Source organism: Genypterus blacodes, unplaced genomic scaffold (genome assembly GCF_046128005.1).
Source record: "Genypterus blacodes isolate CSIRO-AG114 ecotype Tasmania unplaced genomic scaffold, CSIRO-AGI_Gbla_v1 ptg000039l_1, whole genome shotgun sequence".
Lineage (NCBI taxonomy): Eukaryota > Metazoa > Chordata > Actinopteri > Ophidiiformes > Ophidiidae > Genypterus > Genypterus blacodes.
This window is the reverse complement of record NW_027466852.1, coordinates 3,001,309-3,027,493: the sequence shown is the minus strand read 5'-3', so window position 1 is coordinate 3,027,493 and position 26,185 is coordinate 3,001,309. Positions and strand designations below refer to the sequence as shown.

The 26,185-nt window shown below is 41.2% G+C and overlaps 2 protein-coding genes across 4 annotated transcripts; both read left to right on the top strand.

The window, feature by feature from the left end:
- The first annotated feature begins 1,628 nt into the window (after positions 1-1,628).
- LOC142996766 (malate dehydrogenase, cytoplasmic-like) lies at positions 1,629-9,527 on the top strand. Of its 2 annotated transcripts, none has more exons than XM_076147831.1 (9): positions 1,629-1,725; positions 4,746-4,844; positions 5,195-5,291; positions 5,943-6,118; positions 7,356-7,478; positions 7,732-7,908; positions 8,269-8,382; positions 8,531-8,620; positions 9,090-9,527. In XM_076147831.1, the coding sequence occupies exons 1-9, from the start codon at positions 1,672-1,674 to the stop codon at positions 9,210-9,212; spliced, it is 1,053 nt and encodes a 350-aa protein (XP_076003946.1). In that variant the 5' UTR covers positions 1,629-1,671; the 3' UTR covers positions 9,213-9,527. The 2 variants fall into 2 exon arrangements, with proteins under 2 accessions (XP_076003946.1, XP_076003947.1); XM_076147832.1 differs by lacking the exon at positions 1,629-1,725 and adding an exon at positions 3,761-3,857.
- Positions 9,528-10,291: 764 nt separating this feature from the next.
- On the top strand, positions 10,292-25,122 carry LOC142996683 (UTP--glucose-1-phosphate uridylyltransferase-like). Of its 2 annotated transcripts, none has more exons than XM_076147693.1 (10): positions 10,292-10,500; positions 13,342-13,457; positions 14,638-14,745; positions 20,483-20,668; positions 21,433-21,566; positions 21,748-22,045; positions 22,178-22,378; positions 22,459-22,701; positions 22,983-23,087; positions 24,578-25,122. In XM_076147693.1, exons 2-10 carry the CDS (start codon positions 13,359-13,361, stop codon positions 24,683-24,685), a joined length of 1,482 nt encoding a protein of 493 aa, XP_076003808.1. In that variant the 5' UTR covers positions 10,292-10,500; positions 13,342-13,358; the 3' UTR covers positions 24,686-25,122. The 2 variants fall into 2 exon arrangements, with proteins under 2 accessions (XP_076003808.1, XP_076003807.1); XM_076147692.1 differs by lacking the exon at positions 10,292-10,500 and adding an exon at positions 11,770-11,958.
- Positions 25,123-26,185: the final 1,063 nt, after the last annotated feature.

Genomic DNA, 26,185 nt, shown 5'->3' with positions numbered 1-26,185 from the left:
GTATAGTGCTAGGGGGTAGCACTATACCAGTATTTTCATGTCCTTCAGTACTTGACTCGAAATGATTCTGGCCAATAGTGGCACAATAAAGAGGCATGTATCAAGAACACAATATAAACACTGACAACGAGCAAAGCTACTGGCTTCATGGGCACATTCACTTATTGCTACAAGCATGTTGTTGACATTGCAGTGATCCAGGTGTACTTCATAGTTGATAGTTCATCAATTAATCCAGCACAAATCCTTTCCCTGGCCAGGACAGCACAGCTAGCTGCTGGGTTTCTCGACCCTTCCTCACATTATCTGACTTTTTTTGAAGGTTCTTCTCAAAAAGGAATCCATTTCTTCTCCTCCTTAAGCTATTGTGCATTAAACACAAGTGCGAGAATTGGCCAGGCGTCCACTTCACAGATATGGAGATTGTTTTGCTCTGGGTGTCGGTATCAGTCTCTCTTCTGAACAACACCCAGAGTTGAACAGCCAAACTGAGCGTGTCAACCACAAGATGGAATCAGCACTGTGCTGTGCCAACCTGTTCACCTGGAGCTCTCAGCTGGGTGGAATATGCTCATAACACTCTCACCAATGCCTCTTCATGTTGCCCTTGTACGGGACTTCTATGCCTCTGATCCTGACAAACCTGTTAGTTGAGGGGCTACTGGTACATCTGTCCCTAGAGCGGGTCGGTCTTTCTCCCTCTCTCCGCCGCCTTGTGGTTGTGTGTGTCTGTCATTGTGTGATTACTTGCAATAGTGGAGATTGAGGTCAGCTGCCGCTCATCCTGGTGATCAAGAGCCTTCATATTCTAAGCCCTGCCACTCTCAGATCTTAGATTCAACTTTGTTGGCCACTCTGATTTCTCCTCCTTTCTGATAGCAAGCATACTCTACAACAGTGTTTTTTACGGTTAAATTCTGGCACAGCTGCAAGATTTTTTGCTGTACATTTTTCATCATATTAATTTGACCTGGGATCATATTGTATTTGTACTTGAAAAAGTATACTGGCTTCTTAGAGGAGGAAATGAAAACACCAACAGAATGTTTGGTATAAGAAGTGTGATTTTTGATAAATATTTTAGAAAACAAAAGCCATCAGCAATATTACTGATAATTCTTTGTACAAGACAAAATATATGGCTCCAGCCCTCCAATACACACCTGAGATTTTGCACACCCAGCTGTTCTATCAGAAGTGTCATACATACCATACTACACTCTACCCACACATCCAAAGAAATGTCATGGCATGAACTGTTGGTCGTGTTTGTACATATGAAATATTTCATTATTTTAGATGGCTAGTGTACATGCTCAGTTTATTTGTTTCAAGTTGTTTTTCTATTTCAACTTCGTTTGCCCAGACCAGGAAAATCGAAGTTCATCCCCCCTAAAGGTGCTGCGGCGGTGCACCTGTCTCCCTCTCTCCCTCCCTCCCTCCCTCCCCTCCCTCTCCCTCCTCACCCTCACCCTTTTCCTCTCTCATTTCTCTCTCTCTCTCCCTCCCTCTCCCTCTCTCTCTCTCTCTCTCTCTCTCTCTCTCTCTCTCTCTCTCTCTCTCTCTCTCTCTCTCTCTCTCTCTCTCTCTCTCTCAGACGGTACCGTGCCGTGTCGTGTTGAGGTGACATTTCTGCTTCAGAGAACGTCAGGTAGTGACCAACAACAAAGCATGTTGTCAGTCCTGACAGCCTTGTATGTGGCGGTGCGGGCCGTGTCGTGTCAGGTGAGTCCTCCTCGGTGTGACTGCGGTGTGGACTCAGCTAAATGTTGCGCACTTGAGCGCTGCGTTAGAAGGCAGTGAACAGACGTGAAACAGCTAAAATGAAGCGCTAATGCCTGTCAGGAGTCCCGCTCCCTGCCAGGTTTGACGGGATATAGCGTTTCTGCCTTAGTTAGCTCACCCGCTCACTGCTTTATTCGAGCTGCAGGATGAGCAGATGGCCAACTTGGCCAACAACAAGAGCGGTGGTGTGTGGTGCCAGCGGTTGTTTCGCGTCCCATTTTACATGCAAAGCAGTCTCGTTAAACACGAAGAGCAGAGTCGTCCGGTTCTGTCATCATTCATTTACACAGAGTCGGTTTACTTTAGCTTTAACAAAGTGTTCAATGCCACAGAAAGGAGAGCTGGACTGCACACATTATCCCATCACACTGGGCAGATTAATGGTTTTGACTGTGACCGTACCACCTATTCTTAAGGGCAAAATCAGTATTATTACACCATTTGATACAGTACCGGAATAATTATAACAATAATATATAAATGCGGAATCAATTTCACAAAAATACATGGATTCAATATTATTTTGGTGATATATGTCCCTCACACCATCACACAGGTCTTAACGCTGCTCAGTAGGTAAACAGACCTTCTTTAGCTCATCAAAAGTGTCACAATTAATATGATTTCATCTGAAAACCATCGTCACAATGCATTGGTAACTTTAAGTGAAACATTTCAACTTTTCAAATGTATTTTTTCAAGAGGAGTGTTGATTAATTTAGGGTTTTATTGCTGAAAGACTAAATGAATGATTAGAGAACTATTTATATCTACTTGTATTTGATATTAAACTTACTGTGTGATCTATGTAGAATACAGCATAGATGAACATTTTCACATGTTTGCGTTTTGCATAATTATTATTATGAAGAACACAACATGATCAGGAACGTGCATGGGCCTCCACCATGGCTGTCCTTGCTTAGATGAAGGATGGATGGGCAGACTGACACCATCCTCACTTAGCTGAAACTGAATCCCCTCCACTATCACGCTTTACTCTCCTGCTTCCTTTCAGCCAGTGCTGGAGCGTGTGTGTGTGTGTGTGTGTGTGTGTGTGTGTGTGTGTGTGTGTGTGTGTATAGCCACGCAATGTCCAGGTAACTTTGTGGCTACAGATCCTCTCAAATGAATCAGTTGCGTTTCCTTTGTGAGTTTTGGTGTCTCAGGATGGTCTGCATCCTGTGTCAGAGGCTTTGTACCCTCTTGAGGAGAAAGATGTCCACACACTGAAACCCTGCATCTGTTCAGTATGAATTTGGCCAGATCATCAACAGATCGGATGGCTCAGCTCTCTGTTTTATCAGGTTGGATTCACCTTGACAACCAGACCTTGACATGTTAGCTAAATGAGCCAGGAACTGAGGCCAGTGGCTTTCTGAAGTGAAATTGACCTTGGGTTACCTTTGCCTTTGACACTGTTTTGAAACAATTTAGCATCAGATTCACCTTCTTAGGTTTCCCCCAGTTTGGGCTTTGAGAGAAGAAGCTATCCAAGCGCCACACTACTTCTGTAACGGGTTTGGTCCTGCATGATACAGCATAATTGGTGAGACTTTGCAAGGCTATGTAGTTTTTGCCGATGGTCACATTCTGTTTGGTGGATGTGTAATAGGCAGTACATTCCCTCCAATTGAAAGATAAGTAGAGGACAAAAAGGGCGGTTATACTGCAGACCGGTTGCAAAGCTTTTATGAGCGGTTTATAAAGTTCCTGTGCAGGTTGTCGTGATGCAGGACGATCGATGCAGTCGCTCTATACTGACCAGCAGATGTCAGTAAAGAGCAAACTGTTGTTAAAAAAGGAAACGTTTTCAGCACATTCTCCGCCGTGTGTGTCTGAGGAGGCGGGGCCTGTGAGCTGTGCTTCATGGGAGATTGTGTCCTTTTTGTTCAGGCGTCCACCTTCAAAAACACATCTTTACTGTAAGAAAGACTACAAGTCCCGTTTTAAGCGCGGAGAACATTTTATCGCATGACTTTTTCAATCCCAGCCTATAGAGGTGACCCTTCTGTTCAGTCTGACTCCTGCAGTGAACCAGCTCCGTGCTCGTCTCCTCCCGTTACACAATGGTAAGGTGCTATTTAGTGATTTATTCTCTTTAAACTCCCCGTGAGTCTTGTTTACCTATGGGACGTCTGCTACAAATGAAAATATGGGAAATGTGAAATGATGCAAACCGTGTGCTAACTGCTGCGGTGATGCTTGACATTGACATGAGGCCGATATGGTTTAATATCACTGCTGTTTTTTGTCTTTCTTTTCTCAGTCTGCGTTTTCTTGTACAGATTATTGCTTTATTTTGTTAAAGGCACGAATGCGATACGCATTTTGTTGCGCAGTTAGAACAAGCGAGTAAATCGTGACGTTTGACTGTATTACAAAGAATACATCGTTTGTTTCCTTTACCAATTTCCTGTAGTAACGGCATGAATGGCAGTACATAACACCATCTATTCTTTGATTCCGTCAGACTAATCAATCAATACAGGCACTGCATCTTTTGAATGACCATTCATGCCTCTTACAAATTAACGTTGACCGCCTGTAAAGCTACAATCTCGGTGTGAATCAAAAAGCCATTTAGAAAACACGCTAAACTATGCTTACATTACATCATCAATCACGCAGGTCTGTAAAAAGCAGTAATACTAGTTCACAGTAAATGCTCTGAGGTGGGCGGTGTTTAGCAGTCAACCAATCATAAGAGCTAACGTAATTGACGCAACATTGGGTATTAATGAAAAAGTGTAACATTTTCGTTGGAAAGACAGGAGCAGGAGAGTTTAACAGGCATGTGTGATCTAGTCTGGCTTGGGGTTCAGGATATATAATGTAAAGACAAAGGACAGCAAGACGAACAATGCTGGTTCATTTCTTCCCCATTATTTATGTAGGTCAGTCTCACATAGGAACCAAAGATGAGAACCGATCAATTTTGTGGCTTCTCTTTCTTTCAGGCCGAACCAATCCGTGTTGTGGTAACTGGTGCAGCTGGTCAGATTGCCTACTCCCTGCTGTACAGCATCGCAAAGGGAGATGTGTTTGGGAAGGATCAGGTAAGAGAGCGCCTGCACAGTTATTACATCATCAGCATCAGAGTCCACCCCTCACACACCACAGCACAGACATTGGCTCTTACATAATGGAATCATAAATGAATAATACATTACTTTATTGCAGAGATGCACTAAAGTCTTTGAAAGTCATTGAAATGAACGTTTGGTGCTGAAAAAGGTGATCTGTACAGTCAGATGTCTTTTAAGTGTATATCAGTGATCACAACTAAACTGCCACTATAATGCATTTATTAAAGTTACTGATTCTGTGTTTACTGTTAATGTTTTCAACCAATACATTGATTAGCGGCTGTGATCTGCTGATTGCTCTCATGTCTGTCTCAATTCAGCCAATCATCTTGGTCCTGCTGGACATCCCCCCCATGCTGCCAGTGCTGGATGGAGTAGTCATGGAGCTGCAGGACTGCGCTCTCCCACTGCTGAGGGGTGAGCTGTGGTGTGTGTGTATATGTGTGTGCAAGAGAGTTTGTGAAGCTGCTAAATTATATTTACAAAAAAGATTAAAAGTTGTGATGAATTATGATGAATGATATTGTTAACGCTAGTCTTATTGTTGTCCTGTGGAAATGTCAACTGGAACCCCAGAAATCACTTTTACAAGCCCAGATCAGTCTGAATATTTCCAGTGTGTTTGTGTGTAAGGTTTCCAAGGGGAGGAGGGAGTGTTATCTATAAGGCCTCTGATTGGCTGCATGTGGAGGCCCCATGGTAGCTTTTCTTCCATTCAGAGTTGTGGTGGAACAACAATGAACAGGGGTGGGGGTGTTGAGGGCGAATAAAACCTGACTTAAGTTCAGTGTGATAGCAGCGGGAAGGTTTCTAACAAGGACACAACAAAGGCATCTTATCGGTCGCCCCGGTAGATTTTTGTTTGGACTCTCGCTGTTCCAGAATAACAATAGTTAAGTCGCTTACTGTGGAGATTAAGAACAGGTCTTTGACTAACATAATGCAGTGGACAAATTCAGTCCTGACATGTTAACATTCATATGTCAAAGATCAACCCAGTCAAGCTTGAAAAAGTCAAATTGAATCTAAAACTCCATTCCACACCCCCATCCCTTTGCTGTCATGCAGAGGTCATCCCCACGGACAAGGTGGAGGTGGGTTTCAAGGACCTCGACGCAGCCATCCTGGTGGGCTCTATGCCCAGGAAGGAGGGCATGGAGAGATCTGATCTGCTGAAGGCCAATGTGGCCATTTTCAAGACGCAGGGAGCTGCCCTGGATAAGTACGCCAAGAAGACCGTCAAGGTGACTCTCTAACATTTCATTTTCATTTCTGGCAGGGAGAGGATATGGCATTAAATGACATTGCTCTACGCTTTGGGGAAGAGAGACACATGACTGTCAACCTCATTCTAATCAACACAAGGAAATTAAAGCGCTGACAGAGCTTCTCCTGTCTCCAGACAAACGTCTGGCCTTAAACACAGGACTCAAGTACTTTGTTTTTTGCACTGAGGCCTCTAACTAAAGCCATAAATAGTCAGCTGATAATGCCCCACTGCAATGCCTGCAGTTTGACTCAGACGATAGTCAAATCTCCTTATCAGGTGTCTTTTGTCTTTTCAGACATCCTCCATGATAATGAAATATCACAGATTTTTTAAATTGGATAAAGCCCTTAACATGAACAGTGTTCATGTAATGCAGCCTTCTACATGCGTTACCAGAGCACTGTTAAAACATGTTCCAGAGCATCAAGTAAATATGTGAAGGAAAATTGAATGCTTGTCACGAGCGTTTCATAGCTGTAGACTTGGGCTGTTTCCTGTTATTTTTAATGATAAAACTCTTTATACATAATTTCTTATAAAGTTAGATCTGCACTCCTGTGCTTCGCTTGTATGAACTTAACTACTGACTGAGCTGTAGTTATGTAGTTTGCACTATGCATTTTGCCCATTAGTGATCTAATGGTCTGCTCCAGTTAAGAGCCCTCACAGTATCAAAGCAGATTTTTGTCTTTTGCAAATCTCAAATCTGAAACGGAATGGTAAGCTTTCAAAGCTGGAGGATCAAAGTTCAATTGGCCTCCAATGACCAAAGTCCTCCAGACAGCCCAACATCAGTGATGAAAGAGGCTGAATGTGGAGAAGGTCAAGGCCTCCACTCACAGGGAATATGTGGAGAAAACAAACAGGCTGTTCATTTACCCTGTAAAGCCTTTTTATCTCCTTTTACTCTTGCCCTCTCTGAGAAACTGATCCCACTCGACAAATGTGATGTAATGATATGTGCTCATCATTGAGACCACTTTCTCACTTTCTCTTTAACCAGAAGGAGACAGCAAGTCTTAAAAAATCTGCCTTTAACTGTAGGAGCATTTGTCCATATCATACGCATGAATTTGATGATAGGATTGGAGGAAATGTAACATAAAAACCACTATGATGATGCAGACATGGACGGCTATGAATCTGTTTAATTGGTGTGAGAAGATGTGTTTCCTGTTTTGTTGAAAGAGTAACTTTCTTCTTCCTGTAAGGTGCTGGTGGTGGGAAATCCGGCCAACACCAACTGCCTGATTGCTTCCAAATCTGCTCCATCCATCCCCAAAGAGAACTTCTCATGTCTGACCCGCTTGGACCACAACAGAGCTAGCTCTCAGGTACACACACACACACACACACACACACACACACACACACACACACAGCTAATATTCATGCATGTTTTTATTTTCATTTAATTCCAGTTAACGTATGTTAATTAAGAATATTTTGGACCCAAATTAATAGTGGTAGTGCTTCAAATGGGAAATGTACATTTGGTCAATGCACCAAATTAAGCATTAAGCTATTAATCATAGAAAAATAGGCATTTGTCATGACACAACCAACTGTGCTGTCCCTTGCCTGCAGGTAGCAATACGGTGTGGTGTTCCAGCCAACGACGTGAAGAATGTCATCATCTGGGGAAACCACTCCTCCACCCAGTATCCTGATGTCCACCACGCCAAGGTCAATGTCAATGGATCTGAGATGGCTGCCTATGATGCCGTTAAGGATGACTCCTGGCTCAAAGGAGACTTCATCTCAGTAAGCACACATCAGATATTATTCTACTTGAACAAGGTTGGTCATTTTAGTGCAACAGAAAGAGGGAAATATTTTTATGTTTAGAAGTTGTTTGGGGAGACTCGGGGCTTTCTTCAGACCGTCACAGTAAAGAAAGGAAAGAAGTGATATTGCAATGGTAAACATTTGAGTTGACCTAAAAGTAAAAGGCAGCACACGCACAACTTCAGGACAAAGTTGACTGAGCAGATGGGCAGACGGCAGAGGGAACTGCAGAGCCCTGTAGATGGACACACCCCGGTGTCCCTCCGAAGCCGGCTATCGTTGAGACAGCTCAGGAGACACAGGGCTGAAAACATCCCTCTCTTCTTTGTCTTGTAGACAGTGCAGCTGCGTGGTGCAGCCGTCATCAAGGCCAGAAAGCTGTCCAGCGCCATGTCTGCCGCAAAGGCCATCTGTGACCACATGAGGGACATCTGGTTTGGCACCAAGGAGGTCAGTGTTGGTGTGCAAAGATGGCAGGAACAACAGAGTTATCGAGAGTTATCCAGCTCCTGCACTCATGGACAAAATACTGCAGATAAACAATATTTTGAAAAGCAATCAATCTATGCCTTTCTACTGTGCTATTTCTTGCTAACAGGGTGAGTTCATCTCCATGGGTGTATATGCTGGTGGAAACTCTTATGGAGTCCCAGAAGACCTCATCTACTCATTCCCTGTCCAGATCAAGGTGAGCATGTCCAGGTGATATTCACCAGAACACAGATTGATGTCAAAGTAAATGTCCAAAGCCCATTCATCTATTGGGCAAATTGTAACATATGAAATCAAACATTTAAAAGGCAGCTATCAAAGTAATTTTTGAATAACCCAAAAAAGGTTTGCACCCTCGGATTAGGTGGATAAATATTTGTTCCATGAAATTGAATAAAACTGCAAAACTGTCATGGAAACACATTTACAGAATAGAAAGGTGAGAAAATTGTGTCATTTGACATCCCAGCTGTTCTGGGTTTATACCCAGCTGCAACGTGTAAAAATAGGAAACAAAAAGTTCATCTCATATATGAGGAACACAGATATGCAGAATGCTGCATTTATGCAGGTGACACCCATTTAAACCTCCAGCTGTAAACATATTGAGGCTGCAGGTGACACAACACTGACGTCTGACCTGTTTCTTATAATCTCCCTCATAGAACAAGACCTGGAAAGTGGTTGAGGGTCTCTCCATCAATGACTTCTCCAAAGCCAAGATGGAAGCCACAGCAGCTGAGCTGGTGGATGAAAGAGATACTGCCGTGGCCTTCATTTCCCAGTGACTCCCGTCCCCTGCTGGCTCACTGCAGCAGCAGCAGCACTTAGGTCCCCCCAAAGCTCCTTCCTCTCGGCTGTGAAGACAAACCCAGACAAACCCATCCACCTTTATTAATGCCTCAGCTTGTGTCTGTGTGTTAAGTTTGTGTGTATACGTGTGTAACGTGGCCACCTTCACAAGTTTTCAGGAAACCTGTTAAATGACAACAAACTGGCCTCTCTGTCTGCAAGACAAAGCCAGACTGTAGCTGTAGGTAGAAAACGCAAACTTGCTGTTCAGAAACTGTAATGGGTCTCTAATAAAACACAAACAACTGACAGACTGACTTAAAGGTTTCTGAATGATGACTCTGTAACGGTTGATAATGTTTTAAGTCGCATCAAAGTCCCACCTGTGGGGAAAAAAGGAGTAATTATCACCCATAGTTTATATTGTGTTTCTGATGAAATCAAATAAGAAATGTGATTTTTGTCGCATAAAAATGTATTACTAAGTATTTTACAATATGTAGCACACTGACCAATGCAGAGGAATGGAACAGTGGTAATAATTAATAATAAACAATAATTTAACACGTACATGGAAGTTTGAACAAAGCTTGTATAAAATCAGTTCTGACGTCAGAAAAGGGATTTTGTGGCAGGTCGTGTTCATCTATCGGGTTCGCCGGGTGCAGTATCATTTATTTGAGCAAGTGTGCGTTGCGAAATCGTTTTACATCACATTTTCTTTAAAGCTGAAATAGTAACAAATTGTATATTAACATTGTTCAGTGTTCACACCTCTATATTTTTTTTTAAATAAGTAAGGTACAGTAAAACACAATATCCTTCAAAATATTTAAGATGAATGAGGAACCTGCCAAACGTGGTCATATTCAAGAACTACCACTAAACTACTACTGCAACCAAAACACTAATAGTAAAACAGTTGAGTAGGAAAAAGCCATGTCTGTGTAAGAGTGGGCGGGGCCATAGTAACCTAAATGTTTGACGAGTGCTCCACCAATCAGCGCGCTCCGTCTGGTCTGTCAGTGAGCCTGCTGTGGACGGCTAGAGCCCGCCGCGCGGCTGCCGGCTAGGTTGTCTGCTAGTCACTTCTCCAAGCTAACAGCAGGAACATGAAGTCACTCAATTTTAAATACGTTTAACTCCACTTTTTTCCGTTATTTTGCACTTTGCAGACCTCAGCCGTAGATTGTCCATGTTTTAGGTTCTGGCCCTTGTCATCGGACGTTTTTGGAAGTGTTTTTTGATTCGGCGCAGGTACTTTGACTATAACGTTATATTCAGGTGGGTGACAGCTTCGTCCGACTGAGCTCTGGCTGTTTGTGCGCAACAAAGTTTACGATCCAAATGTCGTTCTGCTGTGTAAAACTGAAACCTTAAAGCACTGGATCATGTTTGTGCTGCTGGCATGAAAACTGCTCCAACCCCCGTGTGTGTGTGTGTGTGTGTGTGTGTGTGGGGTGTGTGTGTGTGTGTGTGTGTGTGTGTGTGTGTGTGTGTGCGTGCGTGTGTGCGTGTGTGTGTGTGTGTGTGTGAATTCCAAAAGTAGGAATATTCCCCCAAATCACAATGTTGACATATCTATTAATGGTGATTTGGTCAAACAAAACACAACCGAACAAAGAAGAAAATAGTCAAAACCTGTGATTAAATCAATTCAAAACTAAATTGGCACAGGCAACCAAGATTTTGGTTGCTTTACACTTGAATTAATGTTGATTAATGAAGTTAATTCACTATCTGGGGAGAAGCATACCTTGTGGTCCTTTGTAAAAGTTAAAATCAAACCATTTTGTTTAGGAGTTTTGGAGATTCTCTGGTGTGTGGACCTCAGTCAACAGTGTTGACATGAATAATATTCCTTGGAATGACCAGTATGTTTGAATGACCCAGAGTGTACAGTATGTCCTACTGAGTCTGCTTAAAGATCAATGTACCAGCTGTGGGGAATTGAGATAGACTGATATTGACTTACCCACTTGAAAACCACAAAATAAGATGGCTGATCTAGGACAATGCTGCTGTCCAACATTAGTAATGCTCAACACTTCAGTACATTTAATTCAGTATAATGTGTTTTTCTATTAGTAAACTAACAGACCGTGTTCGTATCCCTTAAAGTTTTTTGTTATCTGAAAGAACATAGTATTCCCTTTTTTCTTTATTCCTCTTCTGTTCTTATGTTTTCCATTGTTGTTCAAAAAATGAAGGGTTGATCAAATCAGCATTGGTATCAAGGCAAGGGTCTTGATCTAATTGATCTAATTAATTTGTGAAGCAGTGAGACATAAACGTGATTTTAAAATAAGTGAGGAAAATACCCTCCACATTCAAATGATATAAAATGAAAGATTCCATTTGAGCAGTCCAGAGTGAGAGAATCAAGTGTGTTTGAAGTACCATGGGGTGTGCAACGCAGGTCAGGCCCTTGGCTGGGCAAAGGGGTCAGTGACAGTAACACACCCTCCCCACAACACAGACCCACCCCCATGAATGATTGGTGTGTGTGGATATGGGCAGGCCTTGTGTGTTGGTCAGTTATCTGGCTGCAGAGCTTTGTTCTTCCTCTGTGCTGAGGATGAGGAGGGTAACTGTTCTGTGACTGTTCTTTCTCTTACTGCTTTGGGACCATAGTGGGATCTGACGAGTGCGACAGAAACTTCCTGCTACTTCCTGTCTTATCATATCCATACGTTTCTTGTTTTTAAATTGAGAGTGATAACATGTCTTTAACCGTAGATGGTAAGTTGCTCTCTGTACGTAAGTAACTTTTAAAGTGCATGCACATGCATTGTTTGTCCTTTTCTTCACATTTGTTACAAACAAGCAGGTGAAGACGTTGGCTTTATTTCTTTATCCCAAACAACAACAACAACAAACAGTCTAATAATGTTTCCAGTCAATCCTAACTGAAATATTGATGCAAAATGTTTTAATTGTATTAACACTAGTCAGTATGTGAGAGATGTCATTGTTTTGGTGGATATGGAAAAGATAAACAAACCAAGAAGTTGACAGAAATGTCATCAAATCTGACATTAACAACCAGTTAAGTGTTTTCAAACTGTTGCTGCTTTTCTCTATTTCAGATAAATATTAATCAAAAGCACACTTGCTAGATCAGTGGATTTTTAAAATTATCATTAGTTGAACCGAGTTGTAAACTTGGACAAACTGATAGTGTGGCAGTCAAATACAAGACCACTCTTCTCAATTGCTAAGAGAAGATTTTGTAGAAGCAAGTGTTTTACCCATCAACAGTGAAGTGTTGTTATGAAGAGTTATGCTGTCCTACAAATTACAAGACACTACAGGGTTTTTCAACTGACCTGGATTTTTCAAGGTCAGCAACGGACACTTTTAGGTTGCTGTGGTATTCGGAGCATTGCGAAATTAGCATTGTGAAACTACCAAACAGGTTAACGACACAGTACCATGCGAAATTAGCACCACTATAACTAGGGCTACCTCATTAATTAGCACAGAAATGTCCTGTTACTTGACAGTCAAAGTCATCTGGTATCACAGTTGGACAAAGAACATTAGGGTGTTCTTTGTCTCATTATGAAAATTCGCTTTGTTACATCTGTTACACGAAGTGCCCCATACGGATGAGGCTGTTTTGAGAGTAGTACAAGGAGGACTGGGTGATGCTGATACTTCATTTTCTCCTTCAGTAAAATGTACAGTCATACAGAAACTGAACAGTTACTTTTAGCATGAATGTTGTTTTATGAACAGTTTGACAGGAAATAAGGAAACGCCATAAAACCCAATTTTCAGTGCAAATGCTGAAAGAGGTTGATCACAGGTGTTTATGAATGAAAGCTCATGGCTGCTTCATTTGATCTGTCCTCACTCACAGGTCATATCTGGCACTGTGTTTTTTTTCATGCAAATGTATGTAAGACGATTCTGTATTTAAAAGTACAAACCTATTGTAAGGAATAGATATCTCTGGTAGGGTTTCTATGCTTTACATTTTTGTAAACAGCCTACATCAAGTGAGCAAACAGCAGGAGCTCATGACTTAGAACATATGTCATCTAGTTTGGATCTTCAGACCAAAGTGTCATTACACTGTTGTTCTTCAACTTCACCTTTTTGTTTCTGTATCAACTGCAGACCTGACCAGAGGAGTCATGACAGAGTTCCAGGCGAAGCTGCGTCAGCAGCACGAGGACTCCATGCACAGAGAGCTAGAGGCACTGCTGGCTACAGCCAATGAGGCGGAGGCCGAGGTGAGATCCACTGTCACCCTGCATGACCCACAACTTGTCCTCAAAACTCCTCAACATAAAGCTTATACACTACATAATGGAAGAAAGACTTTGGTGATAAGGACATTTGAGATTGATAACTGGGACCACAGGTGTCAAAGTCGAGGCCCGCGGGCTGAATCTTGCCCGCTACGTCATTTTATGTGGCCCCCTGAGAGCAAAATAAACGTCCATGCTGCTTATAAGTGTACATTGTCCATAAACTACATTTCCCACAACGCATGTCGATTTTGTGATGCACAAAGTGACGGCATCCCGCCATTATAATGCAGCGTTTCCATATCAGCGTCAGATCAGCTATCAACAAAGGTGATTTTCCGAGGATAGATTCTCTGATATTTTAGTAAATGATTCCTTCATGTAATCGCCGTCTGTGAACGGCTTTTCGTGCCGTATGATCTTCTCAAATCGATCTTCTTGATCGATTTGCTCTCCCCGGCTCTCCACAGCAGTATCTAAATCGCTCTTTTATGTTCATTTCCAGCTTGGTACTTTTCAGTAAATGCTGCGTGTTTGTTCTGGAATTGTCTTTGAACATTTTGCCTTTTTCTTCTCTTATTTATTATTATTTCCCTTTAATTTCTCTCCGTATAGGAAGCCCATTAAAATTAATTTTTATTATTTATTGTATTGTTGTCAGTGAAAGCAAATTGTAACTGTCCAGGCAGAGTTAAACTCTATGTTCCTCCAAGACCTTTTTGGAGTTATCCACAGATAGTGAGTCAGTTCACATTACTACACAGATGTGGAAATGTATGTACATTTAAAATCATTTTTAGATCTTGAAGTTTGTTTAATATATACTGTATTGTTATTATTGTTTATTGGACTTGTTTTACTTAAGACATTTCAGGTTGTTCATAATGTTTTGCTTAAAGATAGTTAAACAAAAGTAAACATCTGCAATATGAACTTGTACTTCTTTGCACTAAATCAAAGGGAATACTTGGAGTTGTCCATTTAGATCCATTTAAAGGTTATTTTGCTATGATTTTACTAATCTGGCCCACTTGAGTTTAAATTGGGCTGAATGTGGCCCTACAATGACTTTGACACCCCTGATCTAAACAAATAAATGAATTTATATTCCTACGTCGCTGTTGTTTTCTTTTCATTTAGTTTTGTCTTTATGCTCTTGCAGACCTCCAGAAAGGATTTTGATGGCTTCAAGAAACTCTTCCACAGATTCCTTCAAGTTAAAGGTCCTGCTGTGGACTGGGCCAAGATCAATCGGCCCCCAGAAGGATCGGTAAGAACCTCTTATCTGGTTGCTACAAAACTGACTGATTTACCTGTGATTAAGGTTTAAAGTTCTCTGTTCTCTGTGGGACTGATGTTCAGTCTTCAGGAAATGAAATTATCAGCTGAAAATACATAAAAGCTGTGCTGAGCTGCAAAGTGGGATGTCAATTCTTTCTGGAATTGCATCCCTTTCATATATCCACAATTAATTTCATTCCAACCAGCTACTTGCAACACCTGCCCTGAAAGTTTTGCATGAACAGGTAGTGTTACAGACACAGACTTGGATTAGGCTGCATATTTTGTTCCCGCTAAGGAGGTTATATTTTTGTCATGTCATTTTTGTCAACATGTAGGCTGATTGGTTGGTTTGTTTCATTGGCTGTTGAGATTACTCAAACCATACACATTTTGACAAATCCTTGGGCAAAGGAAGAACCCATTACATGTTGCTGCAAATATGAACTCATAACTGAAGGCCCTTCCACCCGGTCTACTTTTGGAGATACTAGGAACCACAAGTAAGCCTGCATTCTGGGAGCGCAGTGTTCCAGGGGGGTAATACATTACTATGAGCTCTTTAAGGTATGATGGAGCCTGACCATTAAGAGCTTTGAAAGTGTTTGACATCATCTTGTAAAAGTATACACTATGAGATCATCGCATCAACATCACTGATGCCATCCTGGACCCTGCGCCCCCCACTACTGTGCCATGTTCTCACAACCTCCCGCAGCCGTGGCTTCCGGCTATTTCAATTTCAATCTACCTTCTACCTCAGGGTCTACGTATAAAGTAACGGTAACAACCTTCCTCCTTTCTCTCTATCTCTCTCTCTCCCTTTCCCCCTTTTTTGGTGTAAAAAAAATTATCTCCAAAATGTCCTATAATTGTTTGTGCAATGTCATGTAAAATATTTGCTTCAGTAAAAACAAATAGTAAAAAAAAGAGCTTTGAAAGTGAGCAGGTGGATTTTCTAAGTTATAGCAAAACTAATGACAGTACTGACACAAAAAAGCACCCAGGGAGTCTCAGTCTTCACAACCAGGCAAAGATGTCAGGGATTCAATATGGTTTAGGAAACGTCTCCAAGTGATTTCAAAAGAATTGTGGACCTTAAGGGAAAAGTCCCATGTGTTTCTCCAGTTGGGTCACTAGCTAGGTCATGGATAGGGTTTCGCGGGAATCTTAATCCAGGCCAAGTGTGCACTGGCATCAGAGGTTGTGGCAGCCATCTTAACAAGTTTACTGGCTCAAGTAGCAGCACAACCATGAGAAACTACAAAGCTTTGTGCGCTGGTTGTTTTAGAGATTGTCATTTTGCCAACAAATTAAAACCTTGACTGTAAACTCTCTGTAATCTGTAACTGGTTTACAAATTTAGTGTTTAGAGGGCTATATTAACAGTCAAATCGAGAGACCTCTTTCATGTGACTTTATTCTACATTTTCACAGATGACAATCCCTCGACAAATACATTTTAATGGAATGTAGACACGCCCACCACATGTAAGGTGTGCGACAAAGGTTACTTCCTTCAAATCAAAATTCACAAATTGTGGAGTTCGACCTGCTGATATTGGGGACCAGAATATTGTTAGACATTAGGTAACTAATTGCAAGCATGCATAGTTCCCGAAATGTCAGGCTATTCTTTTAACATATCAACTTACTCCAGGATAGAAATAACCATCATGCTACCAGTACCCAACCAAGGTAACCAGATCTGAGGATAGAGCATACATACAACTATTTATCTGCATAGAGACATTTCATTCTCTCACTCTCTCTCTATTGGCTTCCATCTCACTCTCCCATATCCCAAAGACGAACACACACACACACACACACACACAAAACCAACCAGTCAACCTCTGTCAGTCTCTCAAGGTTGCCAAAATAGCCAGACTGATTGAAGGTTAGGCCTAAGAATAGTTTGGCCACTACAGCATTGGAGGCACAGGTTTGGGAGGTGAGGTCATACATCTGTGGCCTGAACTGTCCAATGTTTTTATCTGATAGTTTCAGGATAAATTTAATGGGCAGAGCTACACAAAAAAAATTACACTCGTCAACCGAATAGGGAGTCATTCATTCAAAGCTGAATATTTATAAAAAAATGTTTTTTGTCTATTTGTATTTTAATCCAGACTTTTACATTGCACCAGGCAAAGATAATCAAGTAATTGTAGATGTTTGGCAGAGTGCAGGTCATTGTCTTATTTTAAAAAGCAAGGTGAAAGTGTAGTTTTTTAGTGTATTCATTTTTAATTTTCATTTATGTTTGCACAACAACAGAATACTGCTCAAACAGGAGACTGTTCACCTGCATTTTTGAGTCAAGTTTCTGCACAGACTCAGACACCACGGCCCTTGTGGATAGAGGATGTGGCAGGTCCTGGTGGTGGGCTCAGTTGTACACTCTTGGTTTGCTCCAGTGTGAAAACATGCAAGCAATGAGTCTCCTGTTCTTCAGCAGCACATTTCCCTTCTGGTGGCCCTTTGCCCACGTGCCATGGGTTCTGTATTGCGCCGGTGTGCTTGAACCCCAGAACATTTGCTTTGCAAATGTAGTGATAAAATGTGTTTATTTAACCAGGAAGGTTGCATTGATTTCTTGTATCTCTTCTTCCCGGACTCCTGGTCAAGATGGCAGAAAGATTTAATCAGATTTGCGATGATTGAAACACTGTAAATACAAAATGAGTAAACAATAGAAAACATACAGTGGTATAATACATGGATACAAAACACAAAAAGAAATCAAGGACTAAAAGCTGGCATTTGCAAAACTGTTGATAGATCATGTTTTAAAAACAATCTTAATCAGGATCTGCCTCAACTATCAGTGACACCTGGCCAAGGTCAATTTCACTTAAAATTAGGACTGAAACGGGTTATAAGTTACACTTCAGCCATGTAATGTAATTATGTAAGAATTATATTTTCAAGTTATTTATTGATCACTCGGATAAAAAAAGTAGCTATCATAGTTGCAGAGCATTGCTCATTTATTTGATAGTCTTTGAAAATTGTAAAATTAATAACTATAACCAGTGAGAAAGTATGTCACACTGTTTGGTGAAAGTTCACTATTAAGTGTTGCAGGATTAAATGTGAACAGTTGTACCATTAACCTAAGTATGTGCATCAGTAAGTTCAGAACATTTGGATATATGATTATATTCCATATGTATCAATAGTGTTATTTCCACTAAAATACTGTATATTAACTATCTGGTTATTAACTGGTTTTAAGTCAGGGCTATATCTCAGAAAAAAGTTCCTTTATTTGTCACATCAATAACTGAGAAACATTTTGAGCCTCTAATTCTCCATAGCACATAAAACCACATAGGATGTACATTCTCTGACTAGTCTGAACGTAAACATGTATACAATGAAGGGCAAATATTTCCCAGCCCTAGTTTGCTGTCAGAAGGTTGTTTCGAGCAAAGCAGTTCAGTATGAACATTGCATTTTTTTGTTGTTGAAGAATCGAGAAGCGTGATCAATCATTCAATGCAAAGTGATTTTAAAATTGCAATTCCATTTTGAAGGGTTATGTTATCATTAATTTGTCTACAATTGATCTAGTACACCCCCGCTCTTTTTGACACAGAGGGCACTGTTAGGGTTTGTGTCAGGATTGTTGAAACTTCTGTTTGCTGTCTTGTGTAATACCCAGACAGTTCATGAGGTCAGTGTCAGCGAAATCGATGCAAAGTTTAAAGCTTTACCTTATCTCTCCAGTCTGCAGCTTTCCCAATCCTGCATTTCATTGACATCTTTCATGTTGGCCTACATTTCATTTATTTCTTGACTAGAACATATCATTTGTCTGGACCACATCTCTGCTTGTGTTGTATCCAAAAATATGTACATTGCTTAGCGTGTGCAAAATGTCTAAATGAGAATGCAATATCATCTGTAGATGGAAGATTCGTCATCTAAAGATGAAACTGGTCTGTTGTCAATTTCATGTCTTTGCAGGTAGAAGCAAGACTTTCTGATCAACCCTTTTTTTTTGTCTGCAACAACTCTTTCATGTTTTCACCATCCGTATGCGCATTTCATTTTTCTCCTGAGCATCAGGCAGCAGTTGTGGAGTATGGGAATTTGATCCGATTCTTAAAAGTACATTTTCTCTGCTCTGTTTTTTGCAGCAGTCCCAAATCGCTCTCTTTCTCTGATCCCCAGAAAGAAAAGGTGCTGGGCGGGAGACGTAGGCTATGACACACATTTTAGTTGCCGAAATTTTTAAACATTTTATCATTTGTTTACAATTGGAGAATGTAAAACTTGCAACAATAGTACATGAGTACAATAGTAGAAAGAGGTGCATGCCCTTTGTAACAAGCACAAAAAATTTGCCATACGTAAAAGCTGTATATATGTAGGTGTCACAGCTTAATACAAATGCAGAAAACCTCAATTATTTGCCCTCTAGAGCACTGTTTTTCAACCACTGTGCCGTGAGAAATTATCCAATTGCACTTAAGTAGTCATAATTAACATTGATTAATTACTATCTGCAAATAATATGCCATTGTCGAGTGTCTGCGCTGTAATATACTTATTGACAGAGTAATCATTACTCTGCTTCTTTTAGCTGCCTGTTGCCACCGGGACGAATCCGGGTGGCAACAGGCAGCTAATTGCCGTGTGCCTTCTTAGAGACAAGAACATTAGTGATGCACGCGACAGGTCGTTGTGGCAGTGATGGAGAAGTTTTTGAAACGGAAAAGTTCAGAGTCCGAACTGGGCCTTGGAGAAGATTCTGACTCAGACGAAGGCACTAGTATGAGTGGTGGTAATAAGAAAGCAAAGTTAATGGTGAGTTCGAGGCAATACAATGACAGCTATCTTTTTACAAGACACGGGTTTACTTTCACCGGGGATGAGACGACACCGACTCCATTATGCTAGGTGTGTGGGGAGAAGCTGTCCAACAGCGCCATGGTGCCAAGCAAGCTTAAACGCGATCTCCAAACAACACATACCCGTCGCTTCTGAATAAGCCGATAGACTATTTTGTTCACCTGCGTGAGAACACAGCAAAACAGGCGAGGTTTATGAGAAAAACCACAAAGGTAAATGAGAAAGCCCTTAAAGCTAGTTACCTAGTTGTTGAAGTCGTAGCTAAATCAAAAAAAGTCCCGCTCTGTGGCAGAGACACTAATATTACCTGCCTGCAAAGCCATAGTCAACGAGATGCTCGGCCCTGACGCGGTTAAAGACATAGTTACTAACTTAGTTAGTTAATAAATTTTATTGCCATTCTACATCTACGCAATTGAGCCCAGCCAGGAACATACTAGGTATCAAGAGATAGAAGTAGAGGCAGAACTGGAAAAAGGGCAAAGAGATGTTAAAGGAGAAGAGAAGACACAGTTTATGAAAGAGCAGGGCAAAGTAGGAAGTGAAGCTTGAGGAAGTTACACTGAAGGTGGTCATTGTCAGCTCTTGGCCAATGTGCGTTTTGTGGATGGAGATACCGTTACCTATTTTGCAAGGCACTGCCAGAGAAAATGATTCTCTCAATGTAAAAAGTGTGCCGTGGCTCGATAAAGGTTGAAAAACACTGCTCTAGAGAGGGAGGGAAGGGGAATTTCAAACAATCCATGCCATAACCATTGTTTTTTCCTCTATCTCCTTCCTGTATATTTTTTATATGCTGTAGGCATTCTTGGCTGTTCTACAGTGAAAACCTAAATGTGATGCCTCTGCTCTGTGTTTGGCAGATCCAGCCCTATGACAAAATTGAGTCAACGGGTATCCCCGGCAACATCACTGCCAGCCTCAACAAGCTTGTCGTGATCAAGCTGAACGGTGGTCTTGGAACCAGCATGGGCTGTAAGGGACCAAAGAGTCTAATCAGCGTACGCAGCGAGAACACCTTCCTAGACCTGACCGTACAGCAAATAGAGGTGAGACACACACACCCACAGCTTCTTACATTAGATCTACATGAACTTTTCTTCCAGGATAAAACAAAAGTAATTTATGTACATGTGTTACAGGGCTGTACTAGCTAATTACCTACAATTTGCCTTTTTTGTTACTTAGCATTGCATTTAGACTTATCTTGTCTCAGCCCATATCAGTAAACAAGAGAAAGCTATTTACACAGACAGAAAATCAGATCAATGATCCACTAGACCCTGCTTACACCTGAGTTGACAACATAGTTTTTGCAATAACATTATGGATGGAACATTGGATTATGTATTTTCGATGTACATGTGCAGCTCAATAATTTAGAATATTGTGGAAAAGTTAATTTATATCAGTAATTCATTTCAAAAAGTGAAACTCTCCTATATTACAGATTCATTACACACAAAGTGAAATATTTAAAGCCTTAGTTTGTTTTAATTTTGATGATTATGGCTTATAGCTCATTAAAACCCCTAAGTTCAGTATCTCAGAAAATGAAAAAGTTCAATATTGTAGTCTCACATTGTCAAACTCAATCTGCTAATTAACTCAAGTCACCTGCTTGTTCCTGGGCTTTTAAATTGTCTCTCAGTCTGGTTCAGTTGGCGACATAATCATGGGGAAGACAACCAGATTTAAATTTATTGAGATGCACCTGTACGTGTGATGTGCATGAAGAACATGATCTCCCAAACCCTGCCAGTATTGCTGTGTGGTAACCTGAATTTAATAACCTTTTGTGTGTTGTCATTAGCATCTGAACAAGACATATAATGCAGAAGTGCCACTTGTTCTGATGAACTCCTTCAACACTGACGAAGACACCAAGAAGATCCTGCAGAAATACAAACATCACCATGTTAAGATTCACACCTTCAACCAGAGCAGGTACAGCATGCGCGTGCGCGCACACACACACACACCCTAAAATGAGTTTGACACCCCTGCCTTAAACATTTGAAGATGTTTTTGTCCTTCCCAATACTAAGACTGTCCTTTCAAACCCAAACTGATATAATTTCATCACAATAGTTTATGGCAGTTTAGTGATTGATCTGCATCAACTCAGGTATCCAAGGGTCAACAAGGAGTCCCTGCTGCCAATAGCCAAAAGCATGGGGACCACCGGGGAGAACTCAGAGGCCTGGTACCCACCAGGCCACGGTGACACCTATGCTAGCTTCTACAACTCAGGGCTGTTAGACAAATTCATCGCAGAGGGCAAAGAGTACGTCTTCATATCCAACATTGACAACCTGGGTGCCACCGTCGACCTCTATATTCTCCAACACCTGATGAGCCAGCAGAACGACAAACACTGCGAGTTTATCATGGAGGTCACAGACAAGACAAGGGCAGACGTCAAGGTTAGAGTTTTTCAAAATGTATATTCTTGATCATTCATCTATATATGTGTGTGTGTGTATATTTTGTCTCATGACTCTGTCATAATGTCATTGGTGTGCTATCTCTTTATTTCCTCTGTTTGGCTTTTGTAGGGTGGCACCCTAATCGAGTACAAGGACCGCTTGAGGCTCCTAGAGATTGCTCAGGTACCCAAAGCCAACGTGGACGAGTTCAAGTCTGTCACCAAGTTCAAGATCTTCAACACCAACAACCTGTGGATATCTCTGCCCGCCATCAAGAGAGTGCACGAGACCGGCGATGGCATGGACCTGGAGATCATCGTCAACCCCAAGGTGGCCAGCTGCGGGTGTCCAGTTTGACTGTGGTGATAGTTGATATTCTTCTCTCACTTGACTTGTCTCTCTCTCACCAGACACTGGCAGGAGGGCTGAATGTCCTCCAGCTGGAAACAGCGGTGGGTGCGGCCATCAAAAGCTTCCAAAACGCCATGGGAATCAACGTTCCCCGCAGCCGCTTTTTGCCAGTGAAAACCAGCTCCGACTTGCTGCTGGTCATGTCCAACCTGTACAGCCTGGATGCAGGCTCACTCACCATGAGCGAGAGGAGAGAGTTTCCCAGCACGCCACATGTCAAACTTGGCAGCTCCTTCACCAAGGTAGGCAAGAGTGCAGATTGGGTCCCTCAGATTCTTGGGGCATTTGGAGATTTGTTGGGAGGCTCCATCCACGTTTTGACTAACATAACAATTCCATAAAAATCTATCAAATTGGTGCTGTTGGAACGGTCTTACATTTTCACACTTCACACATAAAATTGGTCTGACAATATTTTATCGATTTGTAATCCATCTGATGCATCATCACTTATTTGATTTTGATGAGCAGGGAAAAAAGGACTCTGCAGCATTTTATTATTTGTTTATTTTTGCTGTTGTAGGTTCAGGAGTTCCTGGCAAGGTTTGAGAGCATCCCTGACATGCTGGAGCTGGATCACCTCACTGTGTCAGGAGATGTTACCTTTGGAAAGAATGTCTCTCTGAAGGTGAAGCACCTTTTGACACATTTTTCGGGGGGATTGTCATTGTGTAATGGGCTTAAAATAACAAATGTAACAGCTGCGTTTAGAGGTGCCTATAGTAAAGTTTGGTATCTGAGAGATAGGAAAGTGTCTGATTTGCAGATATCTGAAAAATGGCTATTTTGTAAGTAGAATTTTTCCAAAATCTGTTCAAATGATGCAAAGCCGTTAAAACAATTTAATTTAAGTGCTCAATGCCCCCGCTGTGCCATTGTTGAAATGCTGAATCAAGTAAAAGAGGTAAGAGGGAGCGATGATCCAAGCAATGCTGGGATGGGGAAGTTTTGGACAGGTTAACAAAAAGTTAACTTTTTAATAGAATCAAAAATGGTCGGAGGCATGCTGCTGCCTCTGTCACTTTTAGACTTTTGAAGATGGACTTGATTTAGTCGAGGTCGCTTGTCCTTCCATTTATAGGATGGTATCACGGAATCTCTTGAGTCAACAAATGATTCAGGGATGAGTTGGTATGCACTTTGAAAGATATATATACTGTATATAATATTTATTTGGATGGAGTTGATTGGACTCACCAAGAATGCATTCAGGGGAGACCACTGCGTTAGGTACATTTTCACATCACCTAACAGAGTGAGGACATTTTCTATTATAAGACACTTATGTTTTATCGTGTTATAGCAAGGTAAGAAGATTGATATTCTACTATCTTAAAAGGGATCTTGGTATCCTCTAGGTCAGTAGTTCCCAAACTTTTTCTTTGGCGCCCCCCTCATATAGATCAGAAGTTTTTCGCACCACCTCATACGTCGAACACGTTCAGGCATTGTGTCTGAAGGTGATTGCTAAATTGCTAAATTGGTCTGCGGAGGTGTGGGTGGCAGCATATCTCAGCATGCATGGGTGGAAGGCATCTACATGTAAGGACAGGTTGTCAGGCTACTGTAGTAAAGGAACTTTAACAGCAGATTAGAGTTGATGTTGGGCTTCTGTGACGAAGCAACACACACATGCATCACATGTGTGAGACAATGAAGGTGACTGATGTGAGGGAACCACTCAACTCACAGGCAAATATAAATGATGAAATGGGACATATGGACATTTAACAATTATGATGAAATGCATTTGTCAAGTTTTCTCTAGTTGCCTACTGATTGGATTCAAGTCTGTCTGACTAGATTTCATCCAGTAAGTTGAGTTTAAAACTCTCTGCTCTGTCACAGACTGGGTCAGACTCGAATACAAATTGGTTTTGATCAGATTTAGATACAAAACATTTTTATGTTAACACTATTGTACTGCGACAGTGCTCTAGTCTAAATGTTGGGGACAGGGACCTGTGACCCCATCTTAAAATGTAAATGTTGGGTGAGGGCAGGAAGGCCATGACCAACCGAGCTTCTGCTCAGCTTCAAATTCCTCTCAACAGTATAGGGTTAAGGTCTGAGAATGCAATTTTGTTTTGATGATTCTTTGCTTTTCACCTTTATCAGGGAACTGTCATCATCATAGCCAATCATGGTGACCGGATCGATATTCCTGCTGGAGCAATGTTGGAGAACAAGATTGTTTCAGGGAACCTGCGGATCCTCGACCACTGAGGGCTCCAAAAATCTATTTGCACTAAGAAAGTTAAGAAACGTTCAACAGAGTTTTCTCTTTCTCTCTCTCTTTGAAGTCAGGCATGTTATAAACAAGGGTCATTACAGCAGGTGTGTGTTTTGGGCATTTTCACCCACAATTCTCTTTGGCCATGAAATTCAACAGGTTACATGCTTGAAAAGTCAGCCTGAAGGGGTCAAAGGTCGCTCTCATTCTGTAGTTGTTCAGTAATAAAAAAGAAGACATCTTAAAATTGCTTACACACCATTTCTGCATCTGCATACTTTCGGTGTTTGACATTTGACACAGTATGAACTTCAGTTTGTCATGCAAACAGAAAGAAGCTTTATTGGAAACACTGTTACTTCAATCTCTGTAAATTCTGAGCTCGGATCCCTTTGGCATTGCTGCTGTTAATAAAAGTGCAGTGTGGTCATGTGTGTGTTATTGGCTCTTTTCTTTCAACCAAGAAATTTAGAATATTTATAACTTTCCACGCCTAAGACATGTTTTTCTTTTTACATTTGACTTTTATAATTATCATTATAACAAACCTCTTCAATGTCCCTTTGATGTAAAGCTTTTGATTTTGAGGTGCAAGTAATCAGTGCCGTGTACAAGTACACACACACAAAAGGCATAGTCCAACTAGGGGGCACATAAACTCATACCTCCACCCAGGCCCAAAAGGGTTTCAGTTATAATTGTCTCTCAGTGATGACATGAAACAGTTTATAGATTAGACCATGAGGGGTTTTTCCTGGATCTTGTCCAACCTGCTCACCAAATATCAGGAAAATTGGTTCTCTTTAATAGTCATCATCATGGGTGAAAATAACCTTTACACTTAATTCAATGGCAGAACTGTTCTGGATTGAGCACCAAAGATATCGAAGATGCATTGAAAAAGTTCAGTTCAAATCAGCTCGAGCTCAACTAGATGATGGTGGCAGTTTTACATTGGGACCGACACCTGGCTATGCCTGGATAAAGAGAGCTCTAAATTGAAAATGCATTTCTGACCTCCAGACAAAAAAGTGTCTCTCAGTGTTAAGGAGGTTCTACTTTTGAGGCAACTGATGTCAAGTCGAGTCAAGTTTATTTATATAGCCCAATATCACAAAAAAGAAATGTCTGATGTGAAGTCGAGGTGCAGCCTGCATAAACAGACACTCATGAGGCAGCAGCCAAAATCTGAAACGTGACCTAAACCACTGATTACTTGAAACCTATAATCAGTGGTTTAGGTCACAATCTACAAGAATTAAAAAAACCCTCATCTCAAAATTACAACAAAACTTGAAAAATCAATCCTTTGATCTACACAAAATTGGGCAAATTGTCCCTTGGCCCAACGCTCACCCCTCCAAGAATAATGTCTGTTTACTCAGAGATATCCTGCTAAAGCACAAACGGAAACATAAAGAAAACACCCTTGGTGAAGTTTATCAGACATGTTGAAGAAGAAGAAGAAGAAGAACACCCCTTTATTAATCTCA

Coding starts and splice junctions, on each gene's coding strand:
- LOC142996766 (XM_076147831.1), top strand. CDS start 1,672: ATGTTGTCAGTCCTGACAGCCTTGTATGTGGCGGTGCGGGCCGTGTCG. Junction 7,479..7,731: donor ACAACAGAGCTAGCTCTCAG/GTACACACACAC, acceptor CCTTGCCTGCAG/GTAGCAATACGGTGTGGTGT. Junction 8,383..8,530: donor TCTGGTTTGGCACCAAGGAG/GTCAGTGTTGGT, acceptor TCTTGCTAACAG/GGTGAGTTCATCTCCATGGG.
- LOC142996683 (XM_076147692.1), top strand. Junction 22,379..22,458: donor AGATCATCGTCAACCCCAAG/GTGGCCAGCTGC, acceptor CTCTCTCACCAG/ACACTGGCAGGAGGGCTGAA. Junction 22,702..22,982: donor TTGGCAGCTCCTTCACCAAG/GTAGGCAAGAGT, acceptor TTGCTGTTGTAG/GTTCAGGAGTTCCTGGCAAG.